Source organism: Stegodyphus dumicola, chromosome 2 (assembly GCF_044657685.1).
Source record: "Stegodyphus dumicola isolate Sdum_Otavi_A_Nest chromosome 2, ASM4465768v1".
NCBI classification, from domain to species: Eukaryota; Metazoa; Arthropoda; class Arachnida; order Araneae; family Eresidae; genus Stegodyphus; species Stegodyphus dumicola.
Window position 1 is genome coordinate 78,319,366 of NC_140769.1, and position 24,468 is coordinate 78,343,833.

Here is a 24,468-nt window from a genome sequence, read left to right on the forward strand (position 1 = left end):
GAGTATATGTATTAAAAGCACAAATTAAACATAGTATTTATTAATTTAATTATCATAATTTATTACAAGATTAATTATTTTAGTATCATAATTTATTACTAGTTAATTAATGCTAGTATAACACAATGAGGCACACTGTTATTTATATAAGCTCATAGTTCTAAGAATTTACTTAAGGCAGTTAAGAATAATCCATCCCTTACATATGGACATTTAACAGGTAGCAAGGAACAGTATGAGAAAAAATCGGTAAGGTATAATATTATTTAAAGGCGAAAATATATTTAAACAATCTAAAAAAAAAGAAACCAGAAGATCCGAGAGGGAAGTAGCGCGATTTCCCAAATCCCTAATTTTCCCTCTCACGAGATTCCTGAAAACAAGATAAGGTGTGGGGCCTGTCTAAGTGCTGACAGACGTGAACTGATAATGTTGGCGTCTGTTTGGAATTGTAAACACAAGGGAAGCCACTAGCAATGAGCAATTTCAAGTATTGTTTAATGCTAAAAACTGATTAAAAATTAAACTTTATTGATTTAAAGGCACTTATTTATAGAAATTTGATTTAGTTTAGATGAAAGAAGGGTACTTATCTTAAAATTCCATGCTTTCGTAGTATATGCTCACATGTCCGCTGTTTCATTCTCATCAACATCGGAGCCGAAAATCTTTAGAAAACGTGTAGGTTTTGTAGAAAACACACTATTTGAAAGTAATTTAATTGATAATCACTAAGGGGAAAGGAATGTTTTACACTTTTTTACAGAGTGCTGCCAATGTGCAGCCACTTGCCTCGGTGATCGCAGCGACCCCCCTCTTTAAGCAAAAGAATTCTTTTCTGTATTTTCAGAAGTTATGGTTATAATTTTTAATTCATGCATTCAATATTTTTGATCGTTTGCTAAGGATCGTTTGGTATCTTAATAATACATTTGTGAGAGATAATTCGTTGCATTAAATGCTAACACTACCACACAACACACAAAAGTAAATTTATAATTTAAAAAATCTCGCGCAGAACATTATAAACCTACCATTTCAACTCAGTTAAAATATAATTTAAGTTTTCTTTAAATACGAAGCTATAGCATACTTATAACTTGTTTTTAAGAAGAGGCGTAACCAATATTATGTCATAAAAAGGCGTGTCTAAGCATAAGAGAAGTAAACACAGCATCGACTGATGCAACCTGTTCTGCGATTTAGCCTATAAGCAATATATTCCATAATCTAAGCAACATTATATTTTTTATAGTCAGACAAATTATAAAAATGTTATAAAAGCAATAATGATACCTGATTTGAACCTATGAATTCATGCAATTACACATCCCTAATAGTTCTAACATGAGGCAAAAAAGTATTTTTAGACCATGGTAATTTTGATCTCCTTAGCAAAGGAAACACCAAAGAGTTTACCTCATGCTACTGTTCTGCGATTTAGCCTATAAGCAATATATTCCATAATCTAAGCAACATTATATTTTTTATAGTCAGACAAATTATAAAAATGTTATAAAAGCAATAATGATACCTGATTTGAACCTATGAATTCATGCAATTACACATCCCTAATAGTTCTAACATGAGGCAAAAAAGTATTTTTAGACCATGGTAATTTTGATCTCCTTAGCAAAGGAAACACCAAAGAGTTTACCTCATGCTACTGTTTTTTTTTTTTTTTTTTTTTTTTTTTTTTTTTTTTTTTTCTTGGGGGGTGGAGTTTATAATATGCAGAGTTAACATATGAAAAAATGACAAGACTCATTGATGTTTTTTTTAAAAGCATCAGTTTTAACTATCAAATTTTAGCTTTTTTAAAAATTTAATAATAAAATATTAAAAATAAAATATTTTAAATGTTATGCTTTCCTAACACAAACGTATCTTTAAGGAAAACATGCAATTTATCCCTCCTGCCATCAAAGCTCTGATACCTACCAAATTCGTTAAAGTTACGTGGACAGAAATGGCGGCATGTTTTTCAGCTCAGTATTTAGGGTTACCAAGGTTACCATAACTTTACATTTATCGCTCCAAAATGTCGCCAAACAAATTTCTCGCCAAAAAGGACTAATACTAAAGCTGTGCCCACATGTTCAATTGTGTAAATAAATATTTTACTTAATTTTATCACTATACTGGCCAGAAATTGGTACTACTTTGGTAGACGGTTGCACGGATTTTTGGCGATTTACATTGGCGCAATTGTTGGCGCGGTGTTTCCAGTCGTCAGACATCTTGAAAAATGCTGTTTTTACGTATATTACGCATATAGTAAAGTATCCGAAACTTAAAAAAAAATAAATATCGTTAAAAATAATGGATTAATTTTTTGTTGAAAACGTTGTTTTTTAAGATGGCTGGCAAATGTAAATAAATACATTTACTAAGACTATAAAATGCTAAAGTAAGGTAAAATTATTACTTTCATATAATAGAATAAAATTATTGCGCAACATTTAATTGGATTAAAATATTACTTAAATTGAATATCGAATTAAAAACATCATACCAATTAAAATATTACTTAAATACTTTAAAATAAGTTTTATAGGATTTAATTATTTAACATTAAAACATATGCGGCAATAAATATCTCAGGAATTTTTGAAAACATTGTATTAATTTTTTAATAAAAATTGAAGTATACAGTTATGAAGTAAAAGAAAATTATGTACTTACTTTAAAATTTCGTATATTGGTAATAAGTACCACACACACACACACACACACACACACACACACACACACAAAAAAAAAAAAAAAAAAAAAAAAAAAAAAAAAAAAAAAAAAAACGGTCCGCTAACAATCTTTATCTGTGTGATTGAAGAAGCAATCAGTGATGTTTCCTCCAAAAATTAAAAAAAATTTCTTCTGACGCTATTAACAATTTATAAATAAATCTTTGATTAGGAAAGCAAGGTTGGCCAAAATAAGGTCTCAAACGGCAATTTTTTTATTCCGATACCAATAATTCTTGGTAATTACCAATAACAACATTCATATTCTAAACGGACACATCCATTCGCTTTGAAATGTGAGGAATTCGAAGAGATGAATAATAAAATTTTAAAATGGCGCGGTAATTCACAAATGTTCAGTAACCAATCAGGGAGCTGATTACATCACGCATAGAATTAAAATTATTCAAATAATCATTCATAATAAAATCATATTTAAAAAAATGCAAAACTAAATTGTCTTTTAATATTTCACAGCCATAAATAATGTTTAAAACATTAGATTAAATTTATAGATATTAAAACCAATTACTTTTAAAATATTTTGTGAAGTTATTCATTACATCATTCACAACATAAAATTCCATAAAATATCATAAACAATAAAATTTTTATTTCAAATAAAAATACAAAATTAAATTCATTTTTATTATTTTGAAGTCATAAATAATATTTAAAACACGGAATTTATGCATAATAAAAAGCATTATTTTTTAAATAAAATGACAACAAAGTATCGGTTATCATAAACAACTTGTCTAGCAATTTGTTTACCATATGTCGTATCGCTCGCCAAAAATAAATTGCCAACAAATCGCTAAAATCCGTGCAACCGTCTACCAAAGTAGCACCCAGAAATTTGTAAGTTTATGCAAAAAACATTTAACAACAGAACAGTTTATATTAACTTAAAAAAATGAATAATAATTAATATATAAAGAAAAGCATTGCTTTATTTAACACCTTTACAATTAATAAAAATAGTAACAGATGATTTCTTACTTTTCATGAAAGTTATAAAAGAATTAGCTAATCCTACCATATATCATTGTATCTTAAGGAAGGAAGATACCAGCTATTAACACAAATTTTAAAATGTATTTAACATTTTTTGATTATAGTTATATTACAAAACATGTTTTGATTATTTAAGTCCTTTTTTTTTTTACATCTGGAAAGAAAACAACATGACATTGTGATATTTTTTAACATAGTTGTCATATTACATAAAAAAAAGAAAATCAATACTTACGTGTGAAAAGTTATGCCCGGAATTTTTTTCGAGAATCTATTTGTGCATCCATACGCAACACAAGCTGACATGCTTCAAAAAGAAAAGAAAAAAATGTTGCAATGACAGACTTCCTTGCACAAGTCACGGTGATAACAGGAAGATGGCCGCCACGCTTCACCGTTTCAGTTGAACCTTCCCTCCTTCTATTCTAACCTCCTTTGTTTGCTCCAGCTCTATTGTACAGGAATGGTCCAAAAATGTAGTTTTGCAATGGAAATTTCTGTAGTATGTTAACTGATAAAAATTTCGTAAGTAGCATTCTGTCTTGGATAGTGTAGAGTGAATCTTTATGGGAAATCACTTTTGTACAGTTTTTTATTTTAAAGTAATCTTTTAATAAATTTAATATAAACAAAATTTATTTTCTCATTTTTCCCAGCCTAACTTTCTATACTTATATTTAATGCTGAGTGTTTTATCTATAACAAGACGAGCTTGGTCAAGCATGGCTTGTAGCGCTAGTGATTCTTACCAAGGAGTATTTTCAGTGTCATATGTAACTGCTCCCAGTGATGATGTTGCGAAAAAATTAGCAGAGTAAGTTATTTAAAATTTTATTTCTGTTAGTTATTAGTGATGAACCCAGTAAGTAGAAATAAAACCCAGTTTATTATACTACTGAAATAATTTTTACAGAATATAATACGGTTTTAATTCACTATGATTGCACAGTTTAGTTCTCTCAGTAATAACTTTCTAGGTAATGTTATCAAGCAGTGTTTCCCAACTATTTTCTCCTTGTGAGAGCCAGAACAACAGGCTTATTACTATGCTTACGTAAAAGGGATACTGCTTAAAAGGTTTAAACTTAGTGCAGAAAAATTTTGCATCAAATTTATGCAATCCCTCCCCCAAAAATGCTCAAACTTCTTGAAGCGATTTTGCCTTTGAATTATGGAATTATTTTGAAGAATGGATTGCTGCATTAAAAATGAAAGATTTTGAACTTTCAAAAGATCTTATAATAGTGGATCAAATGAAGCACCAAGTAAATTTCAAAGTGTGTTAGCATTTTACTGATGAACTGTCAAAGATAATGTCTCCAAATAAATTAGCAGAATTATTAGAAAATGTACGTGAATACCATAAAAATGTCACTCCAGTTCATTATTCGCAGTTGCAAAGGGGCAATAAAAATCAGCCGTGTCTCAGAGATTCACAAAAGTATCACCAATCTGAAGGAAAAGCTAGATATGCCTCTGAAAAAAAGAAATCATTCCAAAATCAGAATGAATGTCATTTTGATATATATGTGTTATACTTGTGGTTCAACTGATCACTTAAGGCCTCAGTGCCCAAAAGTGAAGAAAGAATTCAAATTGTCAGCTATTATTAATAGAGTGCAGAGCATGAAAATTGCTTAGTGCTATATACAGCAATGCCTAAAGTAAATGGGTTCAATCTTCCAGTGTTACGGGATTCTAAAGCATCTGTTTATGTAATCTGCGGTAAATACATCACTTCTTCGACGTTGACTTGCAGAACTATTTGAGTAAAAGAACCTTTTGATGCAGCACCAATCTGTTTACCCTTAGCACATGTTGAGATAGAAGAGAATTTTGGTCAAATAATATCAAAGGCAGCAGTCATTTGAAATAAGCTCGACTAAGGATGTTATCTACTAGGGAACCAGATGGCTGCAAAATTAGAAAAAATCAACTTGAAGGACCTTTCTTTCAAGTTAACGTGGTGGAGACTCCTGCTCTGTTAAGTCCCAAACTGAATTTAAAAAAAAAAAAAAAAAGAAAGAAAAGAAAACTGCCAGAAAAGAAGTGAAAATGACAAGTTTATGGCCACAGAGGAAATTTTGCCCCTCACTAAAGATGAAAGTAACACTTCATCCCACACAAAAGAACTGAGAGATAAAAAACTGCGCCTGGCTGATGCAGAGGTGGTTGAACTACCTCTTCTTTCAACAGACAAAACTCAGTTTTCTAATTTGCAAAGAGAAAGTGAGGACTTAAAACCACTTTTTGACCTAGCAGCATTAGATGCTCAAAGTAGCTCTAAAGAAAAATGTTTACAAAATAGAAAATGGACTGCTATATAAATGTCAAGAAAAAACATTTAGGAAATTTGCAGTAATTATTGATTGTTTCTGAAACTTGTTGGACAAAAGTATTAAGTTTATGCTATGAGCAGGTCTAGGGACATCTGGGAGTAAAAAAGTCGAAAGATCATCTTGCAAGTTTTTTTTTTTTTTTTTTTTTTTTTTTTTTTTTTTTTTTGTCCCATATATTATCAAGAAAAGGAAGCATATATTCCAACTTGTGAGCCCTCTCAAATAGTGAAGAAACCTAACAAGAGAAAAAATGCACCTCTCAAATTGGTCCTCGTGATATCAGAAGTATTTTCAAAAATAAACATGGGTATATACATACTTTTATCTACCACACCTAGGGAAAAGAAAATTCTCCAAGTATCTGGAAGCTAGTACAGTAGTCCATTTTCATTATAATAGTGATGTTTTGTTAAATCTTTTCAGCAAAATGGGTTTTATTAAGACACAGTAACATGCCGAACAAATACTAATTCAGAAGTCAAACAACAAAAATCAGCGTAATACCATCCGTGCTGAGCCAGAAATAAAATTCTTACGAGTTATCTTTGAGAGAAATCTCAATTTCCTTCTGCATATTCTAAATCTAAAGAAAAAATGTGCTAAAGCTCTCAACATATTGAAAGTCCTGGCCAATACCTCATGGGGAGCAGAATGTTGTTCTATGCTCCGCATTTATAGAGCTTTAATTCGTTCCAAACTTGACTATGGCTGTATTATCTATGGATCAGCAAGACCTTCTGTGCTCCTGAAATTGGATCCAGTCCTCCATCAAGCACTATGGATTTGCTGTGGAGCCTTCAGAACATCTCCAGTCCAAAGTTTATATGTCATCTGTTTTGAACCATCTTGACTGTAAGAGAAACGTGAATTTTATTTTAACTCTACGGATGTTAACAGATCTCATTAGAAGAAACCCTCACATCAACCTCATAAGTTTTTTAAGACATCTCCTTTTACCATATGATTTGAACTACATTTTATCCTGCTCTACCTAGAGCATTTTTCAGTCATTTCTGCCTGGACATTTTAAAGTCATTTTTCCATGCCTTCATCAGCATTTTATGTTCATTTCATCAATTCACTTGATACTTATTTATGCATTTTGAATTTTACTCACCATTTGTCTGGTGCATAATAACCCTCGAGGTTTTGTGCCATTTAAAAAACCAACCAGCGTAATACCAAAATTTTGGCGTTTCTGCTGCCAAAATTATTCAAAAAACACGTTCCATTGGAGAACTGGATTTTCTAGAGGCATTTCAGTATTTCAGTAATTCAAAACAAGTCATAGCCATTTCTCATCAGATTGATTGTTTCTTTCAATACTGGCATACAATTACATAGAATTTTTACCAGATAGTTCAGTTTTATGCCCTAAGGCCATCCGCGGGTGTTAATTAAATTAATTAGGATGCAATCACACCGCTCACTCAATGGCAAAAATATAGGCAAAGTCGAGTTAAATTCCTCAATTCTAATTAGAATGCACCAGCGAAGTAAAGTACTGATATTTTACAAAATTTCTGAGTAAGCTATTCATATGAATTAAAATAATTCTGGCATTTAAACTTGTATTCCAAATTAAGATTTAACTTCAAATTAATGTAGATAATTACTGAGAGAATTAGATTTTTGTAGCGTAGTACGTGAGATTTAATGACAATCTCTTTAAACCTGAAACATTTGAAACCAACACACATACAAGCCCTTAGAAATTTGCCGCAATCATGCAACCAATTGCATCATAATAGGGTTTCCACAATATTCAGCTACTCAGGCTACCATAAATGAAACAACAACTTCACGATAATACAAGGGGTACCCTTCTTTGTACTCAGAAACCATGAAATTTTCTGATTAATGGAATTTGTGAAGAAATATGTAGAAGGGCTAATAAATGAAGCTGATATAACTAAAGTTTCCCAATTGGGATAACAATGCCTCAATCATCCATCAACTAACGAATGGTGGAATCTCTAGCATGTTTCTATATCCAAAAAATATTGTTACCTACTGTGAAGAAAGTGACAGAGATTGATGAGAATGAAAACATTTGGATTGACAATTTAGTGGGAATTCTTGATACGACAATTCCATGACTTGAAGATTGGAACTTTGTAGCTGAACAGTAAATTGTATCTATCTATAGAATTAAAGAGAAAGTGTTAAAACAAAAATGAAGCAACTTAAACAACTTGCATTGAAAGAAATGTTTAATAAAACAATCAAATAAATATTGAATTTTTTTGGGGTATTTTGACACCCCTAAATTCATAAATGCTTCACTCTTTCCTAAATCACTATTTCATATTTTCAGTTTTATAATTTCTACATGTCATCATTCTAGATTTAAACTGACGATCCGATATTTCAGAAAATCCAGAATTGCCGATGTCCCAAGGTGTCTAGATCTCGGACTTTGTACTATATTACCTTCAGTAACATGTTATTGCTACATGAATTCAGCTAAATAAGAATTGAAATGCTGCCTGAAAATGGTTCTTAGTATGCCACCTAAGAAACTCAAATGCTTTCTATGTACTCTGTGTGTAGTCCAGTACTTGGATTTACAAAATTACAATTTTTGATATACTGGATGGTTATAATTAAACTTCCCCTATAAACGACATCCTACAGCACAAACGGGTGAACAGAATGTAATGAAGGTGTGTAAATAGGCTATACATGAGATGCGCTCTCTTTCGAAAAAAAAAAAAAAAATTAGTTCCAAAGTGTCCCTTTTGGGGGAAAAACATGAAGTTTAACACAATAAATGAGCAAAATGCAATACAGAAACAATATTAACACGTATTGACTAGTTTCTGATTACCTTGTCACCAAACCACATTAAGTAAAGGTAAGGGAAAAACAAAAACAGACTAGGATAAAATTGCACAAGAGGAGCAGTTGTTAATTGTGTCTAGGGCGATGTAGGGAAAGGTGCTCTATGTGACCACTCTCATTCACCTGCGAAATTTCAAGTCGATGGACAGAGTGTTCAACAGCAGATCGTAACTGATCAGTTTTGATGCTTTGCACATGAAGTATTATGGAGTTCTTTAAGTCATTCAACATTGCAACACCTCCACGATACACCAGACTTTTTAAAAACCCCATAACCAGAAATGTCACAGAGTTAGATCCGGCAAACGTAGTGGCCATGGATTAAGAAACGAGCGATTAATAACACATTCCTCTGTGAAATCTGGGAGCAATAGAGCCTTCACGTACCTATGGATATGTGGGGTGTACCATGCTGCATGAAAATGATCAATGTAAGGACCCACCTCTACTGTAGTTGCAGCACAACAAATGTCTGCAGCATGTCATGGTACCGATGTCCCATAACGCAACATGTGACAGGCCCACGTTCACCGATTTCCTCAAAGATGAATGTCGAATCCACATCAGACAGTGACCTTTGAAGACAGGTCATTAGGGGAATTTCAGTGTGGATCTGCAGATTTTCCTTAGCCCAGATGCGACAGTACTATGTGTTGACTGTCCCATTGAGGTAGAAATGAGCCTCATCGCTCCACAGAATATTTCAAGGCCATGACAGATCAACAGTCATTCTGTTAAGAAAACTGACAGTTAATGAGAGACATTGTGGCTTGTCCCTATCAAGCAAATCCTGGGTATAGCAAATCTTGTATGGGAAGTAGTGCATTATGTTTTTGAGTACTGATTCTAAGGCATTTCAATTAATTAGCAGACTGTGGTGCTCCCTGATCTTCTAATTTGATCCAGCTTATTATTTTTGGTACTTTTCCGTTTCGCCGGCGCAAATCTTGCCAAGCAGACTTTGTTGGCGACAACATACAGTATACACATAAAAAATGTTAATTCTAAGAATTTTTTTTTTATTTTGAAGGCATAAACATTTTAATATGGTTTAAAATTTTGTAAAAAGCCAATAAATAAAGACAATAAATTTGTAAAAAGACATTAATTTAAGAATTTACTATGATTTCATGGTTCAATATCCTGATTCGCCGGTTCGTATCACGTGACCCCAAGTGATCTCATCTCACGTAAACTACGCTACTAAAATCTAATTCGCTCAGTAATTATCTACATTAATTTCAAGTTAAATGTTAATTTGGAATACAAGTTTAAATGCAAGAATTATTTCAATTCGTACGAATAGCTTACTCAGAAATTATGTAAAACCGCAGTGCTTTACTTCGCTAGTGCATTCTCATTAGAATTGATGAATTTAACACTTGATTTCGCCTTCGGATGAGCGGTGTAATTGCGTTCTAATTGACTTAGAACCTAATTGACTTAGAACTAATTGACTTATTACCGTGAATTGTCTTAGGGGATAAAATTTAAATATCGTGTAAAAATTCTATATTATTGTATGCCAGTATTGAAAGAAACAATCTGATAAGAAATGGCTTCAACTTGTTTTGAAACTGAGGCATAAAAGGTTACCAACAAAGATATTCCGTCTGGCATCAGTTAAACCATTATTGGCGACTTTATCGTTTGCGCCGTCAAAATGGAAAAGTACCTTATTTTTTGCAGACTGTTATTATTACGGCAATTTTATAGAAACTAAGTTTGAACTTTCGATTATGTCGAAAAGAGTTCCCAATTCTGGAGCTGCCAAAGAATTTGCATGAATAGCTGCCGGTTTCTCACTTTTCGCTCTCAGAAATCAGATAACACCTTGCTGCTCCTCGGTCGTCGAATTTTGCAACGCGAACGCCATCCTGTCCTCATACGAACTGCCGCATCATTTGGACACCACTTTTGATAAGAGCCTCTGGTCTATACTGTGCATGCGGGCACCCGCGCATGCTTCGATCCTAGTCAGAGACTTCAATCGCATCCCGAAATATCTCACTACATTCTCCCGTGGCAGAATATGCAAATATTTAACTGTTAAGTTTTACATCATTTTGTACCTTTTCATTTCATCACCCTTGTAATAATGGCTTTAAAATTCAGAAATTCAGCAGAAAATGGTTCAGACGTATCCATGGAATCATATATGTGGTTGACATACATCTTCAGATAACTGGTAACAAATAACCGGTTTGGTGAGGGTGTCTTCCAATATTAGTGAATTTTGTCATTGCCATTCTCGTCAGATACTTCAGATTTTATATTCAGAATGATGATCTTTGTTTTTTGTAGTACGTAATAAATGTAATCTATTTCTTGAATTTTGAACTACTTTATTAGACTTGTATTTTACATAAATGCTAATTTGTATATAATTTTAGAGGCTTGGTGAAAGGCAAACTTGCAGGTTGTGTTAATATTGTTCCTGGAATTCAAAGCATGTAAGTATCAAAAACTGCTTAGCATAAATTATAGTCATGCAAATATAAAAAATAGGAAAGGTTTTTAAATGCATTTTCAAGAACCATTTCATAAATGTATTTACATTGATAAGCAGGAAAAGGTATTTTCTGGTATAATTTTTTTCTGCTCTGTGCTTTAGTTAGACAAAAAAAAAAACTTTTAATACCCTGAATTGTATAGTACTTTATTCCTAGACTTTTCGTAGCATAGTTATACATTCTTTTATAGACACAGTTAAAAACAAGAAATGTTATATCACACAGTAAGTCATCATTTAAATAAATTAATTGCTTTTATTAAATACTGAAGAATCTGTATGTATGTTTGTTCCTTGCATGGTTGAAAAGCCGTAGCATCTAGAACTATCACACATAAGGCTTTATCTGAATGTGTGCACTGAATTTTGAATTTCGTAAGTATGTTTTGTGGAAACTTGATGAATTTTTAATTAACAGACTCAGAGCTTTAAAAAGAATGTGTTAGGGTTTAAAAAAATGTAAGATATTTATTTTTTAATTTTAATTAAGGAACTCTGCTATTTAAAAATAATGTGTTGCCATTGCCCAGAATACATTTACCTTTCTCAATGATGACGTGCTGTTGCCTTTGAACGTAGCTTAAGATATTTAACTGTCCAATTTAAGCTTTCTAATTGAGAAACTAAGCAAGTTTAAAAGCAATAATTACAGTTCTAAATGACATTTTAAAATTTTTTTAATCAGATTGATTTAAATGAAAAGGGATTTAATTCATGATATGTCTAATTAAAAATTTTGATAAACATTTAACACCTAATATTTTTTTGGCGATTTAGTAGATTATATTGTCATATGGCACATAACTGATACAGAATCCTTTTTCATTTTTATGACCTTTTACCTTTTTCTTTTTTTTTAAGGCAATTCCTTCTTTGAGGTACTGTATTGTAATCTGTTGACCAGGGAAATTATCGTTCCTGGCTGGATCTGCGCAAAAAAATTTGTATGAAAATTGTATGGTATTCTGTAAGGTTTAATTTGCTTAATTATCTCTGTAATGTAGGATATTATTGTTAAACTTCTTTATTGATCATTTTCAATGCTCTTCGCAAAGGATCATTGTATTTCATTGCTTAGGTAGAAGAAGTAAAAGGATTTTTGTTATATTATAAAAATAATATACAGTCAAAAGTCGTTAATTCGGACACCCATAATCCGGACCTTAAAGCTAAAAACTTTCTGCGTATGCGCCGCGTTGACACATGCGCATAGGTATTTATGCATGCGCGTAAGACCTTTACGACTGCGCATATGCGTGTGCGCAAGTGCAAAATATGTTTTTCCGTGCGCGTTTAATGTATAACAGACGGTATAAGCTAAAATTATATAATTATCTATTTCAGTTAATGTTGATGATTGTGTTGTTCCTTAATCTTTGAACTAGATCCGGCTTATTACTTTTTTCAGACTGTAAGAGCAATTTTATAAAAGTAAACTTGAACTTTCGATTATGTCAAATAGAATTTCCGATGCTGGAGCTCCCAAAGGATCTACAAAACGAAAGTATGTTTCGATGTCCATCAAACAAAAAGTGGAATTGCTGCAAAAAATGGATAAAGACATGAAGAAGGTGACAGAGAGGTTAGTGAAAACGAAAAAATTTCGATTGACAAGTTAGTCGGTATTCTCAGCACAGCAATTACGGCACTTGAACAGCGGAACTTTGTAAATGAACAAGAAATTATGTCTGTTTATAGAATTAAAGAGAAATTATTATCACATAAAATGAAGCAACTTAAACAACGTACATTGAAAGAAATGTTTAATAAAGTAAACAAATAAATATTAAGCTTTTTTTTTTTTTTTTTTTTTTTTTTTTTGTAAATTTTGATACTCTTTAGATCATAATTGTTCTTAATTTCATAAATTGTGGTTTCATATTTTTAATTTTAGAATTTCTCCATGCCATTTTACGAAATTTAAACTGATGATCTGTAATCCGGAAAAATCGATAATCCGGAAGCGCCGAAGTCCTGACGAGTCCGGATTAACGACTTTTGACTGTATATGCTACTGGTTTGTTGTTCGTCAATATATATCCTAGTGGTTTGCTGCACACTGCGCAAAAAAAGGGGGAGGACAGTTCTATATCTCCCATTCTACTGGGCCCATGGACGAAATTCATATCTCGAAAGCACGAATTAGGGTATGTATTAGATTTATATATAGCATTATTCTAACATAGACTTTTTGACACAAAATCAAACATTTTGCGAAATGACATGCCAATTTTTTTCCATATTTCAATTCTATGACTCAAATTATGCGTAAATATTGGTGCAAAATTTATGTATCGATAGAAATTCAAGAATTTATCTTGCTGAAATTTTTTTTAGTTTGCACCAAGAATAATTTACTTGACGAACTTCTTAATTTATAGCAACCTAATTTTCCTTTCCTGTTTTGCATTGCAGACAAGCAGGGAAAAAAAAAATCATCTTTCATACTTTCAAATAATTTTAACAATCTGCATAGAACACATTTGGTGTTATCGTGTAAAAAAAGATGCCAAATTTTAAAACACACCAATATGTAATTTCATGTATATTTTAGAAAATCGTGAATAAAAAAGTCTAATTTTTTTCATGTGTGCCTAGAAATACATCTACTTTAAGAGGATGTTAAAAATTTTATATAAAAAGAGTCAAAAAATTTATAAAAAATATTTAAAAATACAAATTTTAAAAATAAATCATAAAAATGTGCAAATTTGGATTAAGCCTAAGTTTCGAATTCTGGAAATAAGAATCAGATAAGTTTAATTTTTAAAAAAAAGATATTAATAGATATATATACAGTTCAATTAACACTGAGGAGCTAAAACATTGAAAGCTAATTTTTTAAAAACTGCTTGTGTGATTTTTACAAATCTTGGCAATATGGCATAATTTGAGTTGCAGGATCGAAATATAGAAAAAATTGGCATTTTATTTCAGAAAAAGTCTGATTTTGTGTCAAAATATCTATGTTGTTAAAATAATGCTGTATATAAATATGATATATGCTATAAGTCGCGCTTTTGAGACATAAAAAGCGCAAATTACATTTCGTCAATTAGCCCAGTAGAACGGGAGGGACAGAACTGTAGCCCCCCCTTTTTTTTATTTGTGCAGTGTACGTCAGCAAACCAGGCTATTGGTTTATTGATACTCCAAATAATCAGAAAGAAATTAGTAATGCACCGTATAATAAATAGCTCAATGAGAACTCTCATGCTTAATCTTACAGCTGAATAACAATTATCTAACAAAAATTCATCTAAGTTTCTGGAAGTGTATTTATATAACGTAACACAAGCACATGTCTAATGTAGCACAACATTTTAGAACAAACCAGTTGCCAAAGCCAATGAGGAGTGCAATTACTCATCCGAATTTTCACTTGAGCTATTTTTTACAATTTAAATATTGTCATACCCAGAATTGAAAGATAGCAAAGTTTCATATAAGAAACAAACTCTTACATTGTGAAATACTAATTCAATATTGTAACTATCATCAACATCAAGTTAATTTCTTTCGGTGGTTCAGGTTTTATGTAATAGGCTAAAAGGCTATCTAAAACACAACAACTAATTTATTTACAAGTTACTGAAATAGAGTATAATATTATTTTGCCGCTAATTATTAATGCTGACGACTCCCTTACAAAACATTCTAATTCATAGTTAAGCACATCTCGTTACATATTAATTTCTAATTCTACCTTGAAGAAACAGAGGATGGTGGAGTGCCCTCTGTAGGTGTTTTGTAACAATCCATACTTAAACTCTTAATATAGAGTTTATAACAAATACTTACCAATTTCAATTATATGGATTGATATCAATCACATTGCAATAAAGTAATTACCATATTTTTACATGATCTTCTAAAAGTGTTTTCCATACAAAGGTTTCTTGAGTAAACAACTGTTAACACAAAGAATAGAGAATAAAAATACCATTAGCACATAACAATTAAATGAATACAATAATGAAAAACAGAAAGTTTCAATCTTATGACTAACATATTGTTAATTTTTAAATTTTTCGACTCAGTCATCGAGCTCTAAATTGTAAATTAATTGAACTGCCCTTCTTATTACTCCAGTGCCAGTTTTGATTGAACACAAGCAAACGTCTCTTCCTATGTAAATCTCTATAATTCTACTCACAGACTATATATTTCTAGGGTAGCGTTCTTCATTGATTAACACCGAGTCATTTGGTTTAAATTCTATTGCCTTTGAATTTTGCTGGCACATTTTAGCAGATCTTAAATTTAATAAATAACTTTTCCGCCAGCATTTCTAAAAATTAATTAATACATTCTGTTGATGTTTGAATTTTTTCACGATGGATTTTCTCAATCCTAATAAATCATCCGTAGATATTCTAGTTTGAGGAAGGAATAGCAAATGCCTACCTATCCTACTCTAGAGTGAACACTATATCTTTTGCAGACCATGCATCTGTTCAACAAGGATTTAATTCGTTGTCTGCCTATGATCACAAAAAATTATTCACGAAGGTTCATCAGAGTGGAGTTCATTCCGGAATGAAATACCCTTTCATGTATGTTGAAAATTAACAGATTGACGTATCGACACTGTGATTCTTCGACTATCCATAGCAATATCCATGGATGCTTGGCGGATTCCAGACAGTCTGCAAATTGTATTCTGTCTTTTAACCGTAAAAGTCCTTATTCGGCGAGCTCAGAATTCAGCGAGTAAATGTTGGACTCTTTGACAGGTTATAAAGTATTTCTCCCACCTTCTTAGCATGTCTTAATGGTGTGATGGTCTGCACGCTGGGCGCGTGGTTCAGAGTTTTGTGGTTTGAATCCCGGCAGACGTGTTGCTGTTTTTTTATCACTCCTGCTCCTAGAATACTTAATGTCTCTACAGTGATGCCCAAACTAAAAGGCTTGTGGATGATGATTCTCCACACCCAGGATCACATCAAGAACTTTTGGATTCAAATTTGGGCAGGTTTCTAGACATTCATTTTAAGGATTTGAATTTTCCAGTTGTTCGAAGAAGTATCGAAAACTACACAGACGGTAGTTGTCTCAAAATCTCGAATTACCGCACCGTGCAGCATATAATACTGTGAAAGATTAATTGGTACTTTTCCGTTTTGCCGGCGCAAGCGATAAAGTCGTCAATAATGGTACAACCGATGCCAAACGGAATGTTCTCGCTGGTAACCTTTTACGCCTCATTTTCAAAACAAGTCGCAGCTTTTTCTTATCAGATTGATTGTTTCTTTCAATACTGGCATATCATTACATAGAATTTTTATCAGATGGTTCAGTTTTATGTCAAAGGCAATTTTCGACAATTAAGTCAATTAGGATGCAATCACAGCGTTTACCCGAAGCCGAAAATATAGAAAAGTTAATGTCAAGGGTTAAATTCATCAATTCTAATGAGAGTGCATTAGCGAAGTAAAGCACTGCAGTTTTACATAATTTCTGAGTAAGTTATTCGTACGAAATTGAAATATTTCTTGCATTTAGACTTGTGTTCCAAATTAAGATTTAACATGAAATTAATGTAGATAATTACTGAGAGCATTAGATTTTTGTAGAGTAGTTTACGTGACATGAGATCGCTTGGGGTCACGTGATATGAACCGGCGAATCAGGATGTTGAACCATGAAAGCATAGTAAATTCTTAAATTAATGTCTTTTTACAAATTTGTTGTCTTTATTTATTGGCTTTTTATAAAATTTTAAGCGATATTAAAATGTTTATGCCTTCTTTTTTAAAAAGAATTCTTAGAACTAACATATTTTTAAATATTTTTATGTGTATACTGTATGTTGTCGCCAATAAAGTCTGCTTGGCGAGATTTGCGCCGGCAAAACGGAAAAGTACCGATTAATTTCATTAGGGAATTCTTCAACTATTTTTTCTCTTAACTGGTCTTTGATAGTTTCCTGATATTTTTGCAGTCTTTCTGGAGTTTTCTGTAATTTTTGTTTTAAAAATTCAAACCGCCATTTTGCAATGTCAAAATTATTTCCTAGTTCTTCCATAGTAGATTTTCACAATAGTTGACATTTCTATCGTCCGTTTTTTTAACCGTATATATTTTTCAAAATGGATGATTAGGTCATTATCAGTTTGATTAAATTCATTTTGGCCTTCATTAATGATTCCCATTGAATCGAGCTACCAAAACACGCTTAAATCATCTGACACTGAGGCATTCCCTACCATTACTGCTAAGTGCTTTGAATTGGTACTTTCCTTTCATTTGTTTTTACATTTCCCGCTAACAGCCATCCAAAAATGGAATTCGTGACTTGGAGATGTTTCTTTATGTGTTTTCAACTTGTGAGCTCAACTTCAACAATGCCCGAATTGGTCGGCACTATTTAATATTCCCACGAGTTGTAATTCTTCATTATTGTTTACACTTAGATTCACTGAAGGTAAACATTAAGCGCTCCATTTTTTCGAGCGTATTATATCTGGGACTCTTTATGGGACAGGCTGATAATTGTGTTAGTCACAAGCATTCTAGTTTTATTCTTTTGATTTCTATCTCTTAATTCAATTATGACCACAGGATAATTCTCAATTATTGGTTTCTTAGTTCCAAACGAAAAAACCCACAATTTTTCATTTTTGATAGTTTCTAATTTTAAAGATCTCGCTAAGGTATCTTTAATAAACGATCTTTCGCTACCTTGATCAAGAAGAATACGAACAACTTTAGTTTCATTTTCGTTAAAAGCCACACCAGTGCATGCTTGTAATAAGTATTTTTGGAAACAGAAGTATTACACTGAGAAACCAAGGTGTTAGTATTAACGTTTGACCTAAAGGTTCCTTTTCAAACTCGTGGCAATTGATTTATTTTCAGATAAATTACATGAATTTGATTTTTCCTCATTACATTTCAAACAGATAACGACTCAATGAAATTTCTTAAAATATATTGAACATCATTTATGTGCTTTGAGAATGTTTATTTTCTCAGTTACCCCTCTACAGCATTTAAAAGAAGTGCGGTGTTTCTCACAGAAGATGCATACTCGTTTTACTGTAGTGTTAAATGCACTAACTGTGAGTGTATTTCTGTTGCATTCTGTTGAGTGTTTTTCTTTTATTTGCAGTTTTCTGATTATAATAATTAGTAAACGTTTTAGTTTTATCGCAAGCCAATAAAGTACTTTCGCGACATTCAACCTCCTTCTTTAAGAATAAAATTAATTTAGAAATCTCAACGTCGCCTTCATCTCTTTGCCTGTTAAATTCTAAAATTAGATCGTGGGGCAAGATTTTTTGCAAAATAGGCATTAACAAGAGTTCGAAAGAGCCTGATGTAACATTTATTGCTTTTAAATTTCAAATAGACATCTCAAGCTCATCTGATGCGTAACACTGAAACATTGGAAACTTTTACTTCTTTTAAATTTTACTATTTTTTACTTCTTCTAAATTTAGTATTTCATTCATTAAGGAATTTATAATGATATCTTGTTTCCCGAACATATCTTTCAGAATTTTTATGCAATTGTCATAATTATGGTTAGATAATTCAAATCCTGAAACAACATTGGCAGCTTGACCAGCTTAAAAGATTTTAAGATACATGAATTTTTCAACTTTTGAAATGCTTTCATTTTTATTTATCATACTTTTGAAACTATTCCAAAAATGTTACCAATGTTTCGAATCTTCAGAAAACTTTTCAATTACTATGGCAATTTAACTGAACATTGATTTCTTAAATTTTCACTTAAAGAGACATTGACACTTTGATTATGGTAATCACTTAAAGCTGACTCAATCTTAGTTTTGCTTTCAAGGTAATGTAATATTCTACTTTAGTGTTTCAAACATTTCGCTTTATATTCCTGACTCACCGTAACCTCTTTTTCCTTGTGATCAACTGCAATGGAAGTTTCGATTTTATTGTCAAGAGCTTCAAATTCGTTATTTCTTTCTGTTAAGAGCTCATAATTGTCTCTTAAATCCTGCTCATCAAGGTCCTCTCCTGACTTTAATTTATTATCAATTTGATTAATTAGCTGAGTTGTTAATTTTCGATTTGTTGTTCGTTTAGCTTTTGCAAGTTCTAATGCTGCCATTTTTTTTTAATACTATACAACAGAAACACATCCAAAGATCAGCAATACAAAATGAGAGCCTACCTGTCATTTCCTTGTGGATATAATTTCGTAATCCAAGGGTTATGTCATACTAATCCAATATTGTAGCAATCATCGACGTCAAAATAATTTGTTTCGGTGGTTCAGGTTTTATGTAATAGACTATAAAAGGCTTTCTAAAACACAGCAACAACTAGTTTATTTACAAGTTACTGAAATAAAGTATAATACTCTTTTGCCGCTAATTGTTAGGGTCAGTAACTGCCTTTGGAAACATTCTAACTCATAGTTAAACACATCTCGTTGCAGTTCAAATTCTAATCCTACTTTGAAGAAACAGAGAAAGGTGGAGTGCCCTCTATAGGTGTTTCACAACATATATATAAACGAACATGTAGCCGCAAATAAATAAATAAATGCACAGTATTTCAACAATACAATGGAAATAAAATATTAACTGTTATATGCAACAATATAAGGGATTGTTACAACAGCTTTCTCCTATCATAGAATTCTTAAAAAAAAAATAAAAGTTAAATATTTGAACTAGCATCAGTACTATCAGTGTATGTTTAAAAACAGAATAACATACCATGAATACTATAAAATGGTTGAGAAGAACAACAACAAAAAGGGGATAAGCTGTTTCATATTTTACTCTCTATATTTAATTGTTCAATACTTAAACTGATAAGCTTTTATTTACTGAAAAGTAAAATGCTTAAAAACATTTTCTTCTTTTCAATCCTTTTCAAAGCATAACTAAAAGTAATTGTCGTATTAGAGAAATTATACATTGAGCTGCAGTATTTACTATAGATTCTTGTATAATTTCTTTTGCATCTAAAGTTTAAAATTGTTAGACTGGAATTATGGATTAAATTATCATAATCAAACAAGCAATAGTTTTGATTTATTTTTAAAAATCATTAAATATTTTTGTGAGATTAAATTAACTGTACTCTTAAAACCATTATATGTATATAACTATTTTAGACTGGTCGTACAAACACCTAATGAATAAAACAAGACTGCATGTATTTTATTTGACAAAAGTTTTAATATGAATTGAATTTGTAGGTGATATGAATATTAATATTCACAAATATGCCTGTGTTCTTCAAGATTAAATTTTGAAATGGTTGAGGTGTTTTCTGTAGGTTTAGGGTCAGATACTTAAGAATCTTTGATATGAAATTTCAGAAGATTATTGAGTGTATGATCCTGATCGCAAGAACTCAAAATATGAAATTTCCAAATTAACTTCTTTTCTATAATAGTGATTTCATCTGAGAAAAATAGAACTGCCCTCTGTATTAACTGTAGCTTTTATATGGGGGAAAAAAAAAAAAAAAAAAAAAAAAAAGCTCAAATTTTTCCAAGTGTCTTCCATTACCTTTTGTATAAATTCAATCTGCTATAACTATGATTACATATCACATACTGGAGTCCCTCTTCTTCACTATCATTTCTACATTTTCTTTTATGCTTGTGTTTAAGTTGATGAAAGAATAGTGTTGTATGCTTTATCATGATGCACTGGCGGAGAAGTCATGTTAGGAGAGGGAGAGTTCTTTTTGTGATCAAAATTTGAAATTTCAGATATATTGCTGGTATTATCATCAGTTGTCAACATCACCGTAGAATGGGCATCAGCAATAAAGATAACCATAAAAAATGATTAAATCCATTTCTAAATGCGGTAACCGTTTTCAAGCTTTAAAATGTGTATCACTAGAAAGCTTGGGTTCCCCCGCTCCCCTTTGAGTGTACCTAAGCTGCACAAAACCTTTTCTTACATATTGGGCTAGTGTCATAGTTACAGGACATCACTGTAAATGGAAGAAACATAAATGAGTAATTGTGCTCTTAAAAAATAAAATCTTAGGCTTATAATTGCAGGAAACTGAAAGAATCAACTGTGCCATTGCTGGGATTGAACCACAAATCATCCGTTTGTGAACTAGGCATGGTAACTAATTATACCTTGAAAGTGAAGGAAGGTACCATTTAAGGAGGTTACCATTAGAAGTGATATTGGTTGATCCGACTCTGTATATTGAATGAAACAGCATTGATATAAAAATATATTTTACTATACAGATAGGAATGAGACTCATACCGGGAGCATTGCGTAGCAGTCTTTTTACTCCAACGGCACCTGTCAAAAGAGACTGTGAAGCGAGAGAGAAGATGTGTTGCAAAACACAGCAGGTGACATTCACCTCTTGCTGATTGGCTGATGCAGTGCCTCTCTCTTGCAAGATGAAGTGGCACGAGGGCATGCAAGTAATGCAATGATTCCTTATATTCTAATTCACTTAAAGGGCAATTTGGAACATGCATTAAACACATTTGATCAAATGCCATTGCTTGCAAATTATTCTCCAGCATATTTTTAGCTCAGACAAACTGGTAGACCGTAGGTTTATTATTATAAAAAACAGAAAAATCAGCTTGCCCTTACCAGAATTAAAATTATGGATCTTTCATTTGCCAGCTGGACATATAAAGCACTTGCACGAGGGCATGTACAAGAGAATTCAATAATTTCTTATATGGTAATGAGTAATTAATTAGTAATCCAAAACATATGAAGAAGATTATGAAATACTAATGTTGTTGCATAAATAGGGTTATGAATGTTGACTATCCATTTATTATGGAATTGTACCAGAAGATAGCTACTTTTTTCAAAATTTAATATAAAATATTCTATAAACATTTCTTTAAGAGCATAGGAAAGCTAAAAATCACCTCAGATTTATTTTTGATTTTAATATCACATAAAATAATGCAGAATATGTTCTATGCTATGTTGTAATTATACTAATTAAAAGAAAAAGTGGATTTTGAGAACTGGGGGACAATGTACAGGGTGATCTTTTTTAAAGTGACAGTGTTTGGAGCGCCCTGTAGCATGATCTAATAGCCAAAATGGCACCAAACTTGGTATTTAGATTAATCAAGACATACAACCGTACAGTTAAATTTTTAATGTTTATTTACTACATTAACTTCCCCCGGGGAGGAATCAGACCACATTCAATGTGGGCATCATTCTCAGAAATAACACCATGCATTCTGTGCACAACGTTCTCCACAGCCGTATGTAACATATCACAAGGAATATTCCGCAGTGTCTTTTTTATGTTGTCCTTTAGAATAGACAAATTTGATACTCCACCAACATAAACTTGAGATTTCAAATAACCTCTGAGCCAAAAATTGCATTGCGTGAGGTCAGGGAAGCTGCGAATGCATTACATTGTTTCATGTAATACAGCTTCACCAGTAACGCACATTCCGGTAACGTGAGAGGCATGTCCACTGGAGCTCGTTTACTTCAGCTGAGATTATTTGTCGGAGCTGTCTACTACCTGCTTTTATAGCCCCTGTTATTGGCGCTGTCATCGCACAACATTTGCATTTTTTTCCGATACCCGTGTTTTATGCTAACTCTCGTTATTGTAAGCTACAGCAGCTCCACAAAATAGCCTAGCAGCGTTTTTTGGAACTAATTTTTTTTTTTCACAAAATTCTTTTTCCCATGTCTTGATTAGTCTAAATATTAAGTATGGTGCCATTTCGGTTATTAGATCGCGCTACAGGGCACTCCAAACACTGTCACTTTAAGGAAGACCACCCTTTACTTTAATAGCATAATAATTAAAGAGCTTTTTAATATACACTGGCTACAAAAAGTTAAGCATGCAATGTGAATCAGCAATTTTCGAAAACGTAATTGAATTTGAATGGTTGAAAATTGCTGCAGATAGCAGTAGGCAAATATCATATGCTATAGCCAGTCGCAATTGACTGTTTGAAGATATGTTAATGAGATGATGATCTTTGAAGGTGCCATATTTTGAAACGTTTGTGGAGATTCATTTAAATGCTGATATGAAAATGTTATAACTTTCATAAAAAATTTTTATGATATTTCTGTTTCTAAGTCTGAAATCAAATGAATAGCAGATAGTGAGCACTGACATGCAGTCAGATGCACTGAAGCAGCATAATCAGAGATTTTGCTTTTTTCTTTGGTGTTGATAATTTGGTGAAAGTTTTGAATATATTCTTTTTGGAAAGATCTCAAATTTAAAATCAGCTGCATTTTTTATGAATATTACCACTGTGTACTGTTATTAAATAGATTTATCTAAAGTGTCCATTTAATTTATTTTTAAACGCTTAACTCGAAAAGTAATATTTCTTGATATTTATTGAAATATTTTGTATTTCCTTTTGAAATTTTAAAAAGCAAAGAAAATCTCGTATATCTAAAATTATTTATACTAACTTAAATTCTTAGTACAGGTAGAAGTTAGGCCAGCGCCTTAGTAATATTGCTGGTGATTGAAATATTACAGTATCTAGTTAACTGTAAATCTCCTGGAATTCTAAGAGAGAATACCACAGGTGCCAATGAGGGTCTTCCACCCCACTTCCCTTCTACCAGCTTCTCAAGAGGATTTCAGCTGAGCATGTATTTTGAGTGCTACTCTGGCACGCTGACACTATATACTTACAAACATGCATGCATTCAGTGAGATTTGAGCCCCAGCCTTTGGTATGGCAGTTAGTGTCGCTAATTACTATCTCGTGTAGGTGGCCTTAGTACTGTATTATTGATACTTCCTTACTATTCTGACTATTATTATTATCCTTACTGTTGGTACATAAATATTAACTTGGGCAAATGCCACTAGATGGCTGCACTATGCAGGAAGCAGTTTATTCACAGTTTCTAAGACGACTTGTCTGCTAGTGTGGAAATGTAGAAAATAATGATAAATTATAAAGTAATGATTAATTGTAAAGTAAAAAATACTGTTTGATTGTAAATATTACAAATTAATTTGTACAGTGTTTTTTGTAATTTTTTCTGTTTGTTTA

At 32.0% G+C, this 24,468-nt stretch overlaps 1 protein-coding gene across 4 annotated transcripts in view; it reads left to right on the forward strand.

The window, feature by feature from the left end:
• Positions 1-4,120: 4,120 nt before the first annotated feature.
• Positions 4,121-24,468, forward strand: part of LOC118200823 (protein CutA homolog) — an 87,250-nt gene continuing 66,902 nt past the window's right edge. Inside the window, exons 1-3 of one of the 4 annotated variants that reach the window (XM_085810787.1) lie at positions 4,121-4,286; positions 4,418-4,575; positions 11,338-11,397. In XM_085810787.1, coding sequence (XP_085666913.1) covers positions 4,266-4,286; positions 4,418-4,575; positions 11,338-11,397 — 239 coding nt within the window. In that variant the 5' untranslated portion in view covers positions 4,121-4,265. The remainder of the gene's footprint in view (positions 4,287-4,417; positions 4,576-11,337; positions 11,398-24,468) is intronic. The other 3 variants (XM_085810788.1, XM_035372792.2, XM_035372794.2) reach the window with 3 other exon arrangements.